We start from the raw sequence: 21,120 nt of genomic DNA, 5'->3' as shown, positions 1-21,120 counted from the left end.
ATTTTCCACCTGTCTTGCTGTAGCTAGCTGCAGGGTCAGTGGTAGCAGCCAACATTTCCTGCATCATGCCATATGCCAGGCACTATTCTAAGTGTCTTGCTTACTCATATCATCCTCATAACAACCCAGTGAGGCAGGTATCCTTATTTTGCTGATGAACTTGAGGTCCAGAGAGGGGAAAACAACTTGTCCAAAGTCATACCTTTACTTAGTAACAGAGTCAGAACCCTGTCTTCTTACAGAGTAGAAATCAGACAGGCCCTGAGGGTCCAGGGATCTGTCTGGACCGGCCCAGATGTTCTGATTTTCAGTCCAGAGTGCTTCCCATGATCCAGGCTCTCCTTGGCCCTGAAAAGTGACCCTTGGCTTGCTATTCCCAGAGCTTTCCAGATAATAAGATTTAAAAAGTAATGTCTTATGATCATTTTTGAAACAGCTTCTTCAAGTCTACTTAAACTTTCTTTAGCCTGGGGGAATAGATGTCTTTTCTTGAGCTCTTTCACTTTATATCCTGGACATTCTTTTACTTAAAGTTTTGCTTTTTTTTTTTTCTTTTTCCTATTCTACACCCAGAGACAAACAAATCCTAGTGCTATCCTCTCAAATTTATTTTTATTTATTTAATTTATTTTCTTTTAATTTACATCCAAGTTACTTATGCAACAATGATTTCAGGAGTAGATTCGTATTAAGGAATGCCCCTTACCCATTTAGCCCATCCCCCTCCCACAACCCCTCCAGTAACCCTCTGTTTGTTCTCCATATTTAAGAGTCTCTTACTGGAAGGGGCGCCTGGGTGGCTCAGTCGGTTGAGCATCCAACTTCGACTCAGGTCATGATCTCACAGTTTGTGGGTTTGAGCCCTGCGTTGGGCTCTGTGCTAAGAGCTCAGAGCCTGGAGCCTGCTTTGGATTCTATGTCTCCCTCTCTCTCTGCCCATCCCCCACTCATGCTCTGTCTCTCTCTGTCTCAAAAATAAATAAACATTAAAAAAATTTTTTAAAAAGAAAAATAAAGAGTCTCATGTTTTGTCCCCTTCCCTATTTTTATAGTATTTTTGCTTCCCTTCCCTTATGTTCATCTGTTTTGTATCTTAAAGTCCTCATGTGAGTAAAGTCCTATGATATTTGTCTTTCTCTGACTAATTTCACTTAGCATAATACCCTCTAGTTCCATCCACATAGTCAAATTTACTTTAAAGAATGGATTCGAAAGTCACACTCCACCCTGAGATGCCCAAAGGAAGCTAACAACATGAAGCTTTGGTCTCAGATGAATCTTTTATTGTTTCAAACCAAGACAAACATATTTTTTCAAAGATGATAGCACAATCATTGTCACAAGCATGTTAATATGTCTATTTTGCAAGAAAGGATATGCTACAAGTCATGCTATTCATATTTTCAATAGCATTCTGGCAAAAATTAAAGCATTTCCAAATTGTGTCAAACATTTAATGAATAGTGAATTCTACTTTCTGCTCTTGGGTAAATAAATGGTGTCTTTCAGTGAAGTGAGTGGAAAATAGATAATGTGAGAGTTGCTTCTTTAAAACTGCCCTTTGCTCCAACAACCATCAGCCTCTTCGGTTGCCACTGAACTTCTCAGCTATTTTCTGTAGTTCCAAATCCATTGCAGCCAAGTTTTCAAGTTCCTTTTCCTAGAAAATACAGAAAAGTAGAGGCATGAGGTCTCAGATCAATTAGTTTTATTGTAGTTTGAAGGAGTATGAACAGAAAGGGGAATATTTGATATGTTAGAAGTCATACGAGACACCCTACCATCAGTGGTGCTCAAAGTGTGGTCCCCTCACCAGAAGCATCAGCATCTCCAAGGAACTTGTCAGAAATTCAGATTTTCGGGCCTCACCCAAGGACCTACTCAATCAGAAACCCTGAAGGCTAGGAATCTCTTGAGATTCTTATGCACGTTCAAGTTTGAGAAACACCAACCAACATAATATTAGGAAAAAATCATTGTTCAGGCTGGTACAGTTCTGATAATGTTAACTCTCCAAGATGTAAACTAATTGTTATAGTCCAGTAGCTGATAACAAAATGGGGTGATATCTTTAGCTTATAGACTAAAATGGGGTGCCTGGGTGACTGGGTTAAGCGACTGACTTCAGCTCAGGTCATGATCTCATGGCTCGTGGGTTCAAGCCCTGCTCTCGGGCTCTGTGCTGACAGCTCAGAGTCTGGATGGAGCCTGCTTCACATTCTTTGTTTCCCTCTCTCTCTGCCCCTCCCCCACTCATGCTCTTTCTCTGTCTCTCAAAAATAAACGTTTAAAAAATTAAAAACTAAGATAGACTAAAGCAATTAATTTCTATATCATCTGTTCTTTCTTCCCCTGGGAAATAGTGGTGAAAAGTTAAATGACCAAGAAGACACCAAAATAGTGGTTGTCAACCTTGACTGAACGATGACTGGGAGCTTTGAAAAATCCTCATGCCCACGTAGTACCCAGTACCAAATACACAGAATCCCTGGAGGTGGGTCCAAACATCAGTAATTACTCAAGCCTTGCAGGTGATTCCAATGTGCAGCAAAGGTTGAGAAGCACTGCAGTAGAGTGAGTGCACAGGGATATGGACAATGGACTCAAACCCAGAGGTTATCTCCACTCTCTTATGGGGGTAGATTCTCATGGTAATTGATTCCCACCAATTTCTCCACATTAATATCAGATAGTCTTGAACATATCAACATTAACCATCTTAAATTAATTTTAAGCAAAAGCCCCACACTGTACCTCTTCCTCTGTCAGAACTCCCTGGCCGGCCCTGTCCTTTTCATTTTCTGCTGCATGGCGTGGGCTCATCTGCTCCTCAGAGTCATAAAAGTCTGGAAATTCAGCTGACTTCTTCCTGTAGTGAAGGAGCTGGTCCAGTTCAGCCACTCTGTCATACTGCCTTTTCAGATCCAGTTTGGGGGGGAGATTTCTCTTCTCATAGCCCCAGTTCACATCCTCTTCGAAGGGCTTTTTCTCCCACAAGTCATAGTTGTATTCCGGGAAGAAGTTCTTCTCATTCAAAGTCAGCCCATTTTCTTCTTCACCCTCAAGAAAATTGTCATCCATGTTGTCTTTTCTCTCAAAATGACTGCTCCTCCACTGAGAAGGGTCATAGTATGTGTTGAGCAGCTCCCCTAATCTCTTCCTCTTGTCAGTGGTGTGAAGGGGAGTATACTGTTTGCCTTGAAGCCTAGCTTCTTCCCTGCTCTCTTTAGCATCTTCCAGGTCCACCTGCTGCTGCCACTTCCCTTGGGCTCCTTCTTCACCATAGTTGAGGTAATTTCTGTCCTGCTCTTTCCACTCGCCTTGTGGATGCCTCCTTGCCTTGTCCATCTGGCTTTCTTGAACACGGTAGTGTCCTTCACCCAAGAACCGTTTTTCTTGTTTATTGTCTGGAATGGAATATGCACCTGGTTCCCCTCCTCTGGTTCTATAGTGGTGTCCCCCTTCTCGGACCCTCTCTTCCTCACTTTCTTCATTATATCCATGTGCCATCTTGTCAAGCTCTGAGCTAGGGCCATTTCTCTTGTCCTCCTCCTGGCTCTCCTCACTGGGAGGTCTTGGAGCCCTGTAGTCCTCACTTCCTCTGCTGCCATATTGTCCCTGCTCCAGGTCCTCAGGAGCCTGGACAGCTGGGTAACTCCTCACTTCTTCCCCATATTCAGGTTCTTCTTCCTCTGAAGCCCTGTAGTGGGCTGGATGATGGTCCCTCCTTTCCCCTACAGTGGACATGCCCACGTTTGACTCCGATTCCTCACGAAAGTGTCCCCTCTCATCGGAAGGAGGTTTCCCTTCTTGAGAGGACCTGTCAGGCCTGCTCCTCCCATGGTGGTGTCTTGGCTTCCAGCGTCGTTTGTCCACCTCAGGGCCAGCATCTTCCTGACTTTCCTCAGATTCTTCCTGGCTCCCAACTTGGTTTTTAGACTCTTGAAGGTGTTTCTCCTGGCTTCTTGTGTCCTCACGACTCTCCTGGCTACTCCTCTCTCGACTGTGTGTCATCTCCTCAGGCGGCCCAGCAGAGTGTATACCATATCTGGCAACTAACTCCTCTTTTTTCTTAGCAGTAGCCTGGTTTCTTTTGTTGAGAAAGGCATTTTGTGTCTCTTCTGGCTCTTCCAGGTTTTTCTCTTCACTGCCATCTTTCCCATGCTCCCTTTTCTGGTATTTCTCTCCCTCCTCTTCCTTCCTGTCCTCTTCCTCGGTTTTCTCAGAATGGTGTGTCTTTGCTTCTTTGGAGACTTGACTGTTAGAGGGGTAGAGGCCTCCTTGGGGTTCACCTGCTTCTTCTCGGCTATGCCCACCTCCCGCTGTGTCTACCATTGTCAGGCCTTGGGTATCCTCCCCTGGGGTTCTTGTTTCCTCCCTACCAGAAGGCCTGTGGGCTTCTGAGGCATCAGCTGGGTTTCTTAACAACCTTACTTCAAATCGTGTGTTTTCATTTTCATTTTTCTCTTCATCTTTGACCTCTTTTCTACCTATCATGAAAATAAAAAAGCATAAGCATAACTTCAGAATTGCTTGTGGTTCAACAAGCACCAGCCACAGTGATCACTGCAAAACGTAAGGACCTGAAAAATCACTTGAGTAATTGTTTGAAGTTTATTTTTGAGAGAGATAGAGTGAGTGGGGGAGGGGCAGAGAGAGCAGGAGAGAGAGAATCTCACTGTCAGCGTGGATCCCTGATGTGGGGCCCGAACCCACCAACCTCAAGATCATGACCTGAGCCAAAACCAAGCGTTGAATCCTCAACCAACTGAACCATTCAGGCACCCCACTTGGGTAATTTTTTAAGTTAATGAAAAATATCCTCAGATTACTTTTGAAAGCAAATGGTATGAAAGCTCCTTGGCTGTGTTAAATCTAATAATAACTCTTTCTATTTTTACTTTTTTCATAGCACCCAACCAGCATTTCTCAGTACTATTAATGATAAAATGGAAATCCAAATAGAGATTTATGAAATGTTAGACTTTAGAGCCAGAAGAAACCTTTGAATTCATCTTGTTCAACCTCCTCTTTTTGCAGACAAAGACAGTGAAATTCAGAAAGGTGTATTTAGGGACCCTTCTTTCTATATTGGCTGTAAGTAAGATCTAAAAAATTAGCATTATGTAAATAGCTCTAACTAGAATCCAGCTAAATGAAGTTAAATGGCCAAAGGGAAACATCAGGATTCAAAGGAGGATGTAAAATTTTAAATTATTAGTTTATCAGCCTTTTTTTTTTATTCAATCAACTGTGTAGACCCAAGGTAGCAGTAAGTGACAATATAACTTACTAACTGTTGACAAGAAGTGGGTATATTTCTTCCCTTAGAAAACTGTACAGCAGTAGAAAGAACCATTTCTTCCATCACTCGGGTCCTATCTGCCCAATATATTCTCAGATGTTCAAGATGAAAATCAGTATACTGAGTTATCTTTGTGTTTCATTAGTCAACAGTAGATGGTATACCTGGTATTTCAATTGAATGTGTTCTATCTTTTCCAGATGTCAGTAGCTCTTTTGCTAAATCCTCCTTAATTCAGGGGAGTCCCATGAGAGGAGATATGCAGCTAACGCTGTCTGAATGATAGCTGGAAGGCCTTGAATTTCAACTTGTCACTGAGTTCAGACAGAACTCCTGAAGCCCAAGCCTCTCCTAACTCTGGGGCTACATCTGCACTGTCCCACTGTGCTATCAGCCTTTGGTGGCTACTCAGTATTTGAAATGCGGCTGATCCAAACTGAGATGAGCTATAAGTGTAAGATGCCTACCAGATTTCTAAGACTTTGTATGAAAAAAAAAGCAAAAAATCTCAATTTTTCATATTGATTATATATTGAAATAATACTTGGGATGTATTGGATAATATATATTATAAATACATTAGGTGTGGGGGCACCTGACTGGCTCGGTTGGAAGAGCATGCAACTCTTGATCTCGGGGTCATGAGTTTGAGCCCCATGTTAGACATAGAGATTACTTAAAAAAAACTTTAATAAAATAAATAAATCTATTGGTTGTATAAGAATTATATATTGAATAAAATGTATTAGATAAAAATAAAATATATTATGAATATTAATTTCACCTGTCTCTTTTTACTTTTTTAATGTGGCCACTAAGAAATTTGAAATTATATTTGTGGTTCACATTATATTTCTACAAAACAGTACTGATGAGTCATTTTGAACTGACGTTTGCAAAATTGGGTCTTTGTAAAAATGTCGAAAAAATAGCAAGATGGTCTGTACCTCTCTGCTTAAAGCCCAGCCTGGCATGATAACATTCTCATGTTTTATGAATCAACTGAAATGTCAATGTGAAAGGTGTCACACCCAGACACCTAAGAGCTGGTGCCTTTCCAGTGATTTTGTCTTTTAAGAACCAGTGCAACATTGAGGCAGGTGAGGTTGTCCAAGTAGGCATAGGTAAGCAAGGAGGCTTTGGGCAGAGACTGACATCATTCTGAGAGTCAGATGACATAACCCTGATCAGACAGGATCTCAGCTTTCCAGGGCAGGGGCTGTGTCACCCCTTTCCTACTGCCTACTGGTCAGGAACAGAAGTATTTTTCTTTTTCCCCAGTTATATGTGTGCTCCCTGTAGCAGCTTGTGACTGAGGCTTAGCACTTCCTCCTAAATTTAGCTTTAAGTCCCCACAGGTGAGATCAGAGTACTGTGATTAGCAGCACATAGTCACTGTCAATCTGTAAAACCAAGGTGTGAAGCCCGTCCTTACTTTCAAGTAAAAATGGGGGAAATGTACCTTCCATCCCTAACTTTCATGTTGCAAGGATAACCAGATTGACCTGGACAAAGAGATTCTCGTACCTATTAAGAAATGGACTATGTATTCCCCGAGGTCTCTTCAAGCCACAAACAGTGATTCTCTTCCACTCTCCCAGTGCTCATTTACTCAGTAAGCGTATGCTTGCTCCACAGACATGCTGAAGAGAGTGGGGAGTGGAGATGGAGATGAGCTACAGGTGGGAGGGAGAATTCATCCATCCAGCTGGCCAAAATCTCTACCGGTCTTCTGATCAGCTTAAGACATATCAGCAGGAGAGAAAACTAGAATCGGGCAGAAGCCACAAACTAGTAACCCAGAGGTGAGTTCTTTTTGGCCTAAATAGCATTTTTAGCAATTTTGAATTCAGAGGCAATACTCAAATACCAGGAGATATTGCTTACAAATCCAAATTTTCACTTCTCTTGAAAAATCCCAAATCTGATAATAAAGTCTATATTTCTCGGTTGGAGCAGAAAAATATCTCCCCCTGTACCCTCACCCCCTCCAGAACGGACATGTATCTTCCAGTCTGTGAGCTACTTCCTATTCTGCCTTATTCCTTATGCTATCTGTCTGGCCCTGGCTGATGTCTGAGTCTGCAACCCAGAGGAGCTCTTAAACCCTTGTGTAGTTCTTGGGTGCAGTGTCACCAGGGTCCTGTTAGACATGAGTCATTAGATTTTAACTAGTTTCCCTGAGGCTGTCTCAAAGGACATCAAAAGACCCCAGGGCACAGTCAGTGATAAGGGGAGGCTAGAATTGCCATGGCTACAAAGTAAGGGCTGAGCAGGCAAGCAGAATCCGACATTCAACAGCTCTTCCTAAGCAATCACAGTTCTTTGATGACCTAGTATGGCAAACCCCACACTTTTGCATCCATCTGGTAAACGAAACAAAGAGAAGGGAGATAGTGAGATTGGTCTGCCCAGAGGAGCTGCCTTTTGTCCCTGCCTGAAGATTCATTCTGTTTGTACACATTCCCTGTAATGGCTGGAAAAGAAAGTTGGGGAGAAATTTAGAAAGAGATGTCTAGGCTGGGATTGGTAGGGAAGCTTCCTCCCATTGTTCATGGGGCCCCTGCAGACTCAGGTCCCCACATCTACTATAATTACCCTGAAGCCTCCAATGGTGGATTGAGTCCTGCTAGGTTACTCTTTTGGTCAATTGCCAATACTCGTTTTTACCATTTTATGTATGAGGGCTCATGTGCAGCAATAGCAAGAGTATTCTCCTGCAACAAGAGATTTTGGAGGTGACAAGAAAAAAAAAAAGATCACCATTCCCAGCCTCACTAAAATTTAAAAGCAGAGAAGGTGTTGAAGAGAACAGTGGTTTTTGGATTTGTTTGCATCAGTTTGACTTCATGTATAAAGGAGGCAGCATAGGGGCGCCTGGGTGGCTCAGTTGGTTAAGCATCCAACTTCAGCTCAGGTCATGATCTCTCAGTTCATGAGTTCAAGCTCCACATCAGATTCTGTGTTGAGAGCTCAGAGCCTGGAGTCTGCTTCAGATTCTGTGTCTCCCTCTCTCTCTTTCTGCCCTCCCTACTCATTCTCTCTCTCTCTCTCTCTCTCTCTCAAAAATAAATAAATGTTAAAAAAAATTTAAAAGAGACAGCATAGTTTTGAAAAATTGATCTTTTAATGTCAATGCCCAATGGATACTGCTTGCATTACTGTTCAGATTTTGTCTTTGACAGAAGTTGATTTGTATAGAGAATACATCCCACTCTAGATTCAGAAGGTCATTGCTCTGACTCACTGAATGCTCTGCTTTTACCCTCCCCTTTTTAGTTCTCAGGCCTGACCTCTACCATTTGGTAGTACCTCCCATTATAATCATCTGTAAATGAAAATGGCTTAAACAATCTGTCGTGTAAAGAGGGCAGAAGTTTCCAAGTCGCCCTTCAAGCTTCTAACTTCTCACTGTCAGAAGAGCAGAAGGCAGGGAGAAGAATAATTAGGATCTACTTCTATCTTTTTGTCTTCCAACACTCCCAGAACACTTAACCCCTACTACCTAATAACAAAAAAGCACTCCCACACCTCCCTCCACCCAAGTAAAAGCCTGTTCTAAAAATCCAAACTCCGGAACCAAGGAATTTAAGAACTGATAGACATCTCAAAGACTATCATTGAGTTCAACTCCCTTATTTTACTTTGAGAAAATAAGCCCAGAAAGGCAAGAGGTCTTTCCCCATGGTCACACAGCTATTAAGTGGCAGATTGGGACTAGAAGCCATATCTTCTGTCTCCTCAGATACTAGTCTAGTCTGTACTCTTTCCATTGCATTACCCACTCCCCTGATTCTTCCCTCATTTGGAGGTAAAGTGGAAGCTGAAGTGGAGCAAGCAGAAGGAAGGATCACCTGAGGGACAAAGATCTCCTGCAGTGTAGGACACTTACTCTTTTTCAGGACTTGGCGACACTCAGGGGTGATGGGTGGAGCATTGGACTTCGACAGGGCATTTGAGAGGACCTCGATGATGCAGCGAGTCACCTGGGGGGAAACCAAAAGCAGGTTGGCAAAAGCTGGTGTCACTGGGATGATGCCTAACCCAAACCAGAGCTGCTGTAGATAGAGGGTCGGCTCTGTGGCCTATACTGGTGTGGGATCCTTGGGGCAGAAATGTAGATTTACAGGACCATCATGAAACATCCCAGGCTTTTCCACAGAACACTTCACAATGGCACTGGGTCAAGATTACACAAGAGAAGAGAACTACCTCACCTCCCCCCCCCCCATTTCTTGCAGATCCAAAGGAAAATAGTGATGACAGCTATCCTCAGGAGCACTAAAGACACTGGGAAGGAAGTGAGATCCCAAGGCAGGAGGGACGTCCTTTGCCCCCATTCCCTTAGGGATGAAAACCTGGCTTTGTAACACTATTTTGTAGGTTTTTTATTCTTGTTGTTTCTTTTGTTTGTTTGTTTGTTTGTTTGGTATGATAAGGAGTGGGAGAATCTAGAGTCTAGATGAAAGTATACATTCTAGACTTCCATTTCAACTTACCATTTCTTCATTGTGGTTCCTGTTATCCACTGGCATAGAACTGACTGCTTTGAAGGAGAAAAAGAAAAGGGAAATGACTTGAGCTGATTTTTGGAAGCTGTGTGACCCCAAACTCACAAAATCACTCCCACTCCCTGCACATTACTTGGAAAGAGTGGCAGAGTCACAGCTGAGCAGAGTGGAGATAGCTGGGTAAGATTGGTCCAGAAGCCATAATTGCCCCAGTTGCTCATGTACACACACACACACACACACACACACACACACACACACACCTGTTTTCCCTAGCAATGTCTTAAACATGATTTAGAAATGAATACTATCTTATATGCAGTATAAATCAAATCCAGACCACAGACAAAGAGAGCTTCTGAGATACTGGCAATGTTCTGTTTCTTGATTGCGGTACTGATTACGCAGATGTGCTCAATGAGAGAAAAATTCATTAATCCATATACTTATGATCTGTGCAGTTTTCTAATTGGATATTATACTTCAATAAAAAATTGAAAACCTACTTTAAATGAAACCAGGGTACCCTCCTCAACCCTTATGCCTACCCAAAATGTAAAGATTTGTGATTCCCTCTACCTATTGCTGTCCCCACCAAAATATCCTCCCCACAACTCATTTCATTTTTGAAGTCATGGTTGTGATTATTTTACATAACTAATTACCTTGTTTTTACCCCCAGTCCTTTTTCTGAACAAGCTTGCTTACGCATGTGTATCAGTGTTGTGTTTCCCTTTCCCCATGTTGGCTGTAAACATCAGGGGAGGGATCTGATTCTAGTTAATAATATCATATATGAAATAGGTGTTTAACAACTGGCTTATCAGAATATTTTTAAACAGTAAATCTTAATTTATTTAAATTAAATTTCATAAGATTTTGCTTGTTTTGAACCAGCGATTAAAGTGTCTTTGTCTTCTTAAGAAATGCTTCAAGTGCTTTTAATTTTCCAATGCCATTTTTTTTTCTTTCAAAGCTGCTTTGATTCTTTTATCTTTCGCTTTGACTCTGTTCTGTCTAAGCCCTTTCCATTGGAGAAGCTCAAAGCATTTACATGTAGGCCCATCTCCACAGTTCTCCTGACACTCCCTGGAGTGGACAGCTGCCATTATGGCTGAAGAAGCTCAGTGCACAAAATCCTTATAGGTCCCTGAGACAAGAAAAGAGCTAGCTGAAGGAAGAGCAAAACTCAGACATCAGAGATGAAAGCTACTCAAATGCAATTTATTTTTAACCAGCAATCTGACCTCTCCTCCCCAAATGTTTACTCTCCAAGTCTCTTTAAATTTTTTTTTTCAACATTTATTTATTTTGGGGACAGAGAGAGACAGAGCATGAACGGGGGAGGGGCAGAGAGAGAGGGAGACACAGAATCGGAAACAGGCTCCAGGCTCCAAGCCATCAGCCCAGAGCCCGACGCTGGGCTCGAACTCACAGACCGCGAGATCATGACCTGGCTGAAGTCGGACGCTTAACCGACTGCGCCACCCAGGCACCCCACTCTCCAAGTCTCTTTAACTACCTGTCTCTAATCAGTTACACATCATCCCAGGCTCAACCTAGGAATAAAACCTATTTCATGTACTTACCTTACTTAATTTTCCTTTTTAAAGCATGACTTGGGATATACTTCAATTGTTTCAAGAAGTCCAAAGCTATCCAGCATATTAAAACCATTTGTAAAATGTTTGAGAAGTGCCTAACAAGGTAAAAAGACCCCACTATCTTTCTAAAACATAGTTCAGACAAGATCCAGATGTCCTACCTTTGGCACCCAGGGCCAAATATACTGGCTAGATCATTATTTTATCCCCCAAATGGTTGTTATTGGGAAACATTTTCACTTTGGCATTTATTCTTTGCGCCCGAATCTGTAAAATTCTCTAGAAAGAAATGACTGAGAGAATTACTCCTCTAATAAACTAGAAGGTGCCTTTTTAAAATCTAGCATTACTAAACCTTCTTTGGTAATGCAGTTTCTTGCTAATAACTTTTCTTTTTTTCTCCATATATGTAAAATAGGTGCTTTTATTAACTACTGGCATTGCCAAAGTATTAGCAGTTATCATATTTGGGAGGAGATAAATATTTTTCTTTTATCACTCTAAACAATTTTTGGTATATGTGCTGCTGAAGCGAGCACTCACTCTAAACAATTTATAGCTCATGTTTGTTATTGCAAACAGTCCTATTTCTCTGATTGAGGCTCTTCAGATTTATTTTTGATGGAAAGGAACTAAGGTCTCCTTATAAAAGTGCATTACGCACCTTGATGAGACACCTAAGTTCCACTGTATTTTTTCCAATGGAATCTGTAACAGCAAAGTGATAAAAACACATTGATTCCCCTAAAGCAGTTTAACTTATTTTTGTATAAAGATTCAAGAGGCACCAAAGAAAACCCAATAATTATGATAAAGGTGAAGTAATCAGATGATAGAAAATCTTCAAATAATATTGTATGATATACCCAAGAACAACTTGAAACGTATGATATTTCATAAGACTATCAAACTAAGGTTTGATTCCAGAATAAAAATACAGCTAAAATTTTTAAAAGTTAAGCAACTTCATCTGAATGAAGAAACCATTTTACCCAGTATAATATAGATATCACGTAGTAACTTCACTTATATTAATTTTTAGAGTGCACATGTAGCTACTGTGGAAAGGTATGGATCTCCCTTCAGAAGCTCTTAAGGGGAGGAAATGAACCAAATGGTTTCCTGAGGTTTTCTTCATCCCTGTGATTTTGCTAAATAACAAACTTTGCTTGAAAGCTACCATGTTTCATTTCCAGGCATTTGTGGATGGCAGGAATGGGCACAGGGGTTTCTTTCTAGGGCAATGAAAAACTTCTGACATTTGATAGTGATTACACAATGTCAGAATATACTCAATTTTGCCCTTTAAAAATGTGGGTTTTATGGCATGTGAATTATAGCTCAATAATTTTTTTAAAGAATGTGATGTCTCCATTTTAGCTGATATTAAAATATGAACCCATCTTAAAATACTCTCTTGCATAGGAGAGCTCTAAGTGTTTTACCACTATAATAAAATAAATCTCTGTTTTGTTGTCTCTAGCACAATGTATATAGCATAGCAATAGCATTTTAAGCAATTTGTTTCTGAAAATATTTAAATTAAGAACATTTATAGGTAATTTATAAGAGTGACAAGAATGTTAGAAAATTTGAAATGCTTGTAGCTTGCAGTAAAATAAATTACCACTGGCTTTCATTTTATGTCTTTACATTTGGTATCCAACAATTGCTGTCAATGAAAGCTTTATATTCATAGATGGCAATACTTCAATTCCAGGTAGGAATCTCAATCTCAGATAAAGAACAATATCCTATGGGGTCATTAAAATAGCCACAGAAAACCTCCAGTTTAATCTGGTGGTGCATATTTACCTCCCAATGGTCTCAATACTCATAGAAATTTTACTTCAATACACATGAATAAGCACACACACACACACACACACACACACACACACACACCCCACACACATTTTTTCCAATCTCCAGAGATCATTTCTTCAAGATTCAAAGTAGTTTGAAAGATTAATCCTGCAGTCTTCCACACATAAAGAGACACTGTCAGATATCTACTACTTTAAGTTTCATCCTCCCAAATTGACTAAAATGATTTTTTTAACTTCTCCAAGGATATTTTGTGGTTATTTTATACTTGTTATTTTCCTGCAGTACAAAAGACAAAATATCTACTGCACTTTCCATTCATAACTTAAAAATGGATTAATTTGGGTATGAAATTACCTCTTCCCAGAAATGGAACTATAAAATAAAAAAAATTACATTAAGTTTGTACATAACATATACAGGAACACACACATATAGATGAACATGTTAATTAAAAGATATAAGAATACATACAAGACTTACTTTCATCTCATCATGTTTAAATAATAATAATAAAGGAAATTACACAGGTGCCAACTAATATATAATACATGGACTCCTGTGTCTCTGTAGTCCTCTGGCTTTAAAAAAACAAAGAAATACTCCATGCCAGTTACATATTAAGGCTTTAACAGCGTCTAGACAGGTAGAGAGAGAGTGACATTTTAGGAGGTAGCACAAAATGTGGGGTTTCCGCGGAGACACTGCACGTTTTCTTTCTATCTACAGGAAAACTCAGATATGAAAAGACTGAGACTCTTCTGGTTGGGCTAAGAAGACCTCTGGCTTTTTCCAAGTCAGACGATGAAGCGGGGAGTTGAAGGAAAATACCCAGCCAAGAGAAGAAATTAAGAATGTCAACCAAGATGGAAAAACCTTCCACTCAACCAACCCTTCCTCTCCCCCAGTGTCTACAAGCCAAGACTCCCGGAGCGCCCTGGAGGACCAAGGCTAGCGCTGTCCGCGGTGCTGAACAGCCCGCCGAGCCCACTCACCGGCCACCACTGACGCTGCCAGGAGGCCCAGCAACACGGCCGGCTGCATGGCCCCGCTCTCCCGAATCTGTGCGGAGAAGAGGATGGCGACTGGACCGGTGAGTGGGATGCGGGCGGAAGGCGAGATAAAGATGCTCCGGGAAAGCAGCTGTGCGTCCTGGTCCCCGCGGTGTGGCGCGGTTGGCGCAGGCCCCGCTCTTTTAAAGGGCAAGCCAGGGCCGCAGGGCCGGGAGGGGCGGGAATCCAGGAGGCTGCGCCCCCTCCGCTCAGCGCTGACGTCAGGAGGCGGCCCCGGGGCCCGCGGCGCAAGTGGGAGGAAATCTACGCCAGTCCAGTCTCCCGGGTGCTCGAGGTCTGGAGCGGGTGTGGGAGTGAGGCGGACGTCGGAATGAAAGTTTGAGGGGAGGCAGTGCAAATCTGACGCGAGGGGAGAGGCAGAGGTCCCGCATAGATTGCCCCAGCTTGTTCCTCATCTCGCTCCACGCCACCTTCAATGAGGCTGTGTATCGTGTGCAGTTTTGTTGAGAGTGTATCTAGGACTAAGTCTGGTTTGTGTCGCCACTACCCAGCGAAGTATCAGTAAAACTCCTGCTAACTAGAGAGTACTAAACGGTGGGGGGACATGGAAGGAGCAATGATGGCTTTAAAAATAAAAGGTGCAGAGGGAGAATATGGAACCTGCTGTTCTTTAAAAATTTTAGTCTTAAATCTATCTACCCATTTTTCTATCTATCCGTATCTATCTACCTTTCTGCCTACCTACCTATGTACTATTTGTGATTATCTCTCTCTCTGAACACATAACATACACACACAGTGAAAAAAATTTTAAGTCACATGGCACAAAAGAGTTTACTAGAAACATCTCCCTTCTAATTAACCCCCTGCAGAGTCTACTCTACCTAACCACTTTCTGTTGTTTAGGCTTAATTTATTTTGGAGCATATATAGCTACATCTTCTTTCAGATGGCAGCACTATATTACATTGACTGTATTAACTGGAGTTCATTTAACCAGTTCCCTTTCTGATGGGCATTCATTTAGGTTATTACCCTTTGGCCTTTAATTACTCCTTTACAACAGAGCCCTAGTGTCAGGGGCAGGTCATGTAATAACCTGCTTGTAGAATCTAGTACATCTCATAAGCACTGTTCATCTTCTCTGGCTTTAAAATTGAAATAGGAAGGCATTCTGTTTTCTGTGAGAGGAAGGTGAAAACATCTTCCAGGATATTTTTAATGTGACTTCTCTCAATCTAATGAGGAATCAGGAAAAAGAAGCAGGCATATGGGCACCAAAGAGAAACAGCTCAGAATCTTCTCTGATAACACAGGCTTTGAGGAATAGAGTGAACCATCATGTGGAGTCTTTTTTAGAGAAGGCAGATGTCTGCATGTACAACTAAAAGGAAGTTTCAGTGTCTTTTTCCTGAAAATCAATGAAGCTCAAATTCTTTATGCATGTACTACATCTTCCTGAAAAGGCTGGGAATGATTTCCCCAGGACCATGGCTGCAGGATATTTAAGAGAATAGTCTTAAAAAGGATATTAGTGGAGCAGTTGGTAAAATTTGAATAAGATCTGTAGATTACATGATAAATATTGTATCATTACAATACAATACAGTGTTAATTTCCTGATCTTGAGAATTGTTCTTGTGATTATGTAAGAGAATGTCTCTGTTTTTAGGAAAGGCATGTTGAAGTAGCTAGAGATAAAAGGGTGTCATATATACAACTTACCCCCAAATGTTTTAGAAAAATATAGAGTTAGAGAAAGGAAAAGAAAGAAGGAATACTAAGGCAAGCAGGGCAACCTTTGGGAAATTGGGGTGAAAGGTATATGGGAATTTTTAATACTATTTTTGCATTTTTCTGAAATCTGATATTATTTTCAAACAAACAGAAAAGAATATTCTTGGCACAAAAGAGTCTTATAAAACCTCTGTAAAGAAGTGGGTACAGAAAAAGAAGGTGTTGAGTAAAGGCCTTTCTTTGAGTGCTGATCTGGGGAAATTTTTCTACTATTATTGAAATTATATAAGGGTTCCAACTGCTATTTAAAATGCACTGATTGCCAATAGTACTTAAACATTGCCACCTTCCAGGAGCATCTACATTCCAGTATTTCATCAATTTCCCTTTTATCTTGCTTTCTCATAAAGTACAGGGTTAAAAATATTAATGTCATCTTGTGGCTTCTCAGACAGGGCTTGGGCTGAGCTTATTACTCATCAAGAAAAGTCTTTTCATTATTGTGAATTGGCCCACAGCCAGTTCCTATATTCAGACTTACCTTTCTTTGTTCTCATTATTTGACAAACTTTTTATTATTTTGCCTTTCACATTTAGATCTCAATGTACTAAGAAAAAAAAACCATTTGGCAGGAGCGTTTCTAAGGAATTCTTTCAAAGCAGGATGACAGAGGAAAACATATTTTCCTTAGGAACCAGGGCTTACAATAAACATGGAATGAGATAGGGGTACAGTCACACTTTTTACCGCTTTGCCACTTAATTGTTCTGAGAATTTTTTTACTGACCATCCTTACCCACTTTCTGTTTAGTGTCACTGAACACACACACACACACACACACACACACACACACACACACAACCCTAGAGTTCATCATCTCATTGGTCTATTTGTTTATGCTTGGAGAAGTATCACACTTTCTCTATCACCACAGCTTTTTAAGAAGTCTTGATATCTGGTGGAAAAGGTCTTCCCACCCTGTTTTTCTTCAGGAGAGTATCTGTTATTCTTGGCCTTCTGCATTTTCATATAAATTTTAGAATCAGTTTTCTGTCAATTGCATGAGAAAAATCTGTTAGGATTTTGATAGGAATTGCATCAAATCTATGGATCAATTTGGGAGCAGCTGACATCTTTACCATATTGGGCAGACTTAGCTTTTTGATTACTGATAATGTTCTGGATATAATCTTATCTCAAGTAGTATAAATACTATTACCACAGGAAAAGAAAAGAACCCATGGGGAAGAGCATTTCTCAGGAATGCTCTCGAAGAAAAATAAGGGGGAAATATATATCTTTTAGGAACCAGTGTCTAGAATAAACCATGGTTTTATACATGGCTTCTGAAATAGGTTATCCATCAGGGTCCAGCCAGTAAAAAGAAATGACTGGAAGGAATTTATTTTGTTTATTTTTTTAGAGAAAGAGAGAGAGAGAGAGAGAGAGAGAGAGAGAGAGAGAGAGAGAGAGAATATGTGCACAGGGTGGGCAGGGGAGGGAGGAAGAGAGAGAGAAAGAGAGAGTATCTTAAGCAGGCTCCATGCCCAGTGTGGAACCCACGTGGGGCTCAATCTCACTACCCTGAGATTATGACCTAAGCGGAAATCAAGAGCCAGATACTTAACCAACTGAGCCACCCAGGTACCCCTAGAAGGAATTTAATAAAGGAAATAATACACAGGAATTAAAAAAGCTGAAATAGCAAATAGGGAAAGAAGAGGAAACCCAAAGATTGGTAAATACAGGCAGCTGCTACACCCCTCGGGAATGGAAGGATAAAAAAGAATTTGTCCACATTGGAGCCCAGAAACATGAATTACTTGGTAACAATGGAAAGTTCTACAGGCTAGGAAGGCAGAATTTGAGCCATGGAGGAAGGGTTGTCTGGTAAGAACTAGACCCACAGAAGAGAAGCAGCCTCTGCTATCCATGCATCCCCCTCTTCCAGTGGAGAGAAAGGGGGAGAACTATTTTGGCTTCTCTTTTCTTTCAGTGTATATGCCTCTTAGTGGCTGAACATACCTGGGTATGACTGACAGGGAAGCCTGAGCAACATAATTTTCAAGGAACAGTCCCTCTAGTGATACAGAACAGAGCATGGAATCAGAAAGCAGACAGACAAATGAATGGCATATAGGTCAAAACCACCTAGCAGTACAGTCACTGAATTTATGTTTTCCCTCAAAACTCATCAATTAATTTCATTTGTGCATATATATGCTTACTACATGTCAAGCCCTGTGGTACATGCATATTACTTTGGCTATAACAAATTATGTGGTCAATCCCAACATTAATGGCAAAAGGAGATATATTCCATCCACTCTAGCAGAGTTCACCAGGCAGTCAGGGAGAAAAGGTGGGAGAGGTGTAGGGTAGACTCCAGGACTGCGGAGGAGGGTGAGAGAGCATGACATGCCAGGAAAATGGCACTACCATGGAGACTGCTACCTTGCAAATGTACATCTCTAGAATTCTGAGATTTCCCCCAGACTCCCAGATCCCTCTGAGGTATGTGTTCCACACAGGCTCTGAGAGTTTCCTAGTGGGACTCAGCTTTAGTTACCCACAGTGGAAACTTTCTTGATAGCAAGCTCTTTACAGCTCTCTTTCCTTCCCTGTTTTGCTTCTTGTCACTGTTTCCTGGAATTATCTCCAAAATAAATTATTTCCAGTCATATTTTTGTTTCAGGGTCAACTTTTGGAGGAAATTGAATGACGACGCATATATTCACAAACCCATTGCAGGCTGTTTAATAGAATTTTTCTTAGTATGTCCAACTTTTGGTTAAAGCCTCAGAGTGAGGGAACATGGATTTTAAGTGCTCCCATGATCTAAAGAGAAGGGTCAGGCACCTCACTATGAGATTCACTAACACAGGCACAGTGAAGTGGCACAGTGACTGTCACAACATCTGTGTGAGGGAGAACTAGAAATGCAAGAGGGACTGGTTGGAGAAGGAATCTATTTGCAACGGAGCCCTGTACTGTGTTATGATGGTTCTTCCTACCTTAGCCAGGTGAAAGGCCCCTAGAGAATAGTTCACAAAAAATGGGGCTGTCTGAAGGAAGAGAGATGACATCTCATTTCCTGGCTGGATGCTTACTGAGCTGCAGCTATAATGCTACTGGAGGAGAGTGGGAAGGGACCATAGGGCAATTTTAAATGAGAGTTCAAGAGTTACGTGAAGATGGAGGCAGTGGGAGGTCAGCTGGAGCAGCTTGCAGTGGCAGGTCGGGGAGGACAGTGGTTGGAGCATCTGCATATCTAGAGCTCTTCCCTGGCAAGTGGACTGCATGTACCCGAAAAGGCCCCTGCTTGCTGGAGCAAGGGAACTCCAGGGATGTACTGATTATGGTAGCTGAGAGGTGTTGTAAAAGGCCAGACAGGGAGCATCACCTCTGTCAGGAATTGGTGGAGTGAGGAGGTTGCCATGAGGACTCCAAAGAATTGATAAAGGTCTCTAATGAAAGGGCAAGGCAGCATCTGGACATCCTCTGGGGAACTACAGAGGACACTGGCAACCTCTGATCTCTTCTTGGACTTCTTTAATCTTCCACCCTGTTCCAAACCAGAAGGAGCTAGGTGGAGGGGGTGGAGGGTGGGGTGGTTATGATAGGAAAGAAAGAAACCAGGAGAACAAAAGAATGAGCCCATCCTTTCCCTCTTTTCCATGATTGGTTCTGAGTCAGGCAGCAGCTGGGCGCTGAAGGAGCTTTGAAGTGGGTGAAAAATAGAAGTCTGTACTGTTGTAATGGTCCAGAGTTAATGAAAAGCTGTCGTTCCTGCCTAAGATATTGTTCAAGGACCAGGAAAGGAGATTTGACAGAGCATGCTTGAAGGCAGTTGTGAAAGAAGATTGAAGCTGTTTCCTGAGTGTACCTTCCAAGTTCAGCATGTTCAAAATGATATACGTGCAATATAAGATTGAAAAATGCTTCCACATTGTTTACGTATATGAGTGCTGCAGTATAAGAGGGAATGCTCCTGCTAGACCAGAAATCATGAGGAATCCCCAAAAGATGAAAGCAGATGGGTTCAGAGTGAAGGAGAAAATTCACATCCCCTAAAATAGAACTAATGCAAAAGATCGGAGTTGCTTTGAGGTTCCTCCAAGACTAGAAGCAGGAGGGAATCTGTGAGTAACTGTTGAGGGGTATGAACGGAGTACCTGGTGGAAGCACATAGGTGGTATGACCCTCCTGTCCTCCGGCACTTGTGCCAAGCAGTGGGTAGCAGAGATGTCAGGACCTGCCTCCTGTTCTGTTGGGTTCTTCCCACTCTTAGTAGCAACTTCTCTCCACCTTGATGCCTTGATGCCCACAGTCTCTTTGTCCTCTTCCCATCAGAAAGTCTTCTCTCTGTGGCACTCTTCATAGGCATTTTTGAAATTTGTTCTCAAAAATATGTATTTTGGTTTCTGGAATTTCCAGCACCAAGCCAGAAATGGTGGTCATAACCTTGAAGTCATACCACCCTCAGGCCAGCGTGGCTGTTACTGGACCAGTCCTTTGCAGGGTGTTTTAAGGTCTTACTCTTGTGCTGTCTGCTGCATTCCCCTGGCCCTTCTCTCTGCACTGATCCTCAGGAATCATGAAATGTAGGTTGGTTCTGCCTCTGCGATTCTGAAAAATCTGGCAGACTTAATAAGCCTTCTTTGCACTAGGAGGAGTCATTCTTCTGCTGATGCTGAGTTTTTAATTATTTATGGTGAAATTAGAGCACATCAACTCCCAGGCAGGTCTCTTCTCTACGAAAATGTATTCTGTGGATGTAAACTCTGGGAAAACTCCATGTAGGCTAATTTCGGTTTAACATCTATGAATATTTTATTTCCCAATAATTCATAATGGTCCTCCAGGAGCCATTACTATTAAGTTCATATATATACTCCCAAACCTCCCAAGATGTAATTGTCCATATTTTTGTTCTGGGTAACAAAGATGTGTGTGTGTGTGTGTGTGTGTGTGTGTGTGTGTGTGTGTATGGTGGGTCACTTCTCATAGGTTTTATTAAAGGATTGCTCTTCACCTCTTTTTTACTCCCCCCTAGCTGCCTTTTCTTTCTTTTGTACTCAGTCATAAGGCAGAGAAAAGAGCACCAAATAGTGATGATGA

At 41.6% G+C, this 21,120-nt stretch overlaps 1 protein-coding gene across 1 annotated transcript; it reads right to left on the bottom strand.

Moving 5' to 3' along the window:
* Positions 1-1,207: 1,207 nt before the first annotated feature.
* CHGB (chromogranin B) lies at positions 1,208-19,301 on the bottom strand. Its single transcript, XM_047854441.1, is given in 7 exon segments — positions 1,208-1,660; positions 2,755-4,490; positions 9,198-9,291; positions 9,805-9,851; positions 14,243-14,347; positions 14,350-14,563; positions 19,188-19,301. Coding segments are annotated over 7 exon segments (2,394 nt in total). The 3' UTR covers positions 1,208-1,576.
* Positions 19,302-21,120: the final 1,819 nt, after the last annotated feature.

The sequence above is a fragment of the Prionailurus viverrinus genome, chromosome A3, assembly GCF_022837055.1.
Source record: "Prionailurus viverrinus isolate Anna chromosome A3, UM_Priviv_1.0, whole genome shotgun sequence".
NCBI lineage: Eukaryota > Metazoa > Chordata > Mammalia > Carnivora > Felidae > Prionailurus > Prionailurus viverrinus.
The sequence above is the reverse complement of the archived record's forward strand: the minus strand, read 5'-3'. Positions and strand labels throughout refer to the sequence as shown.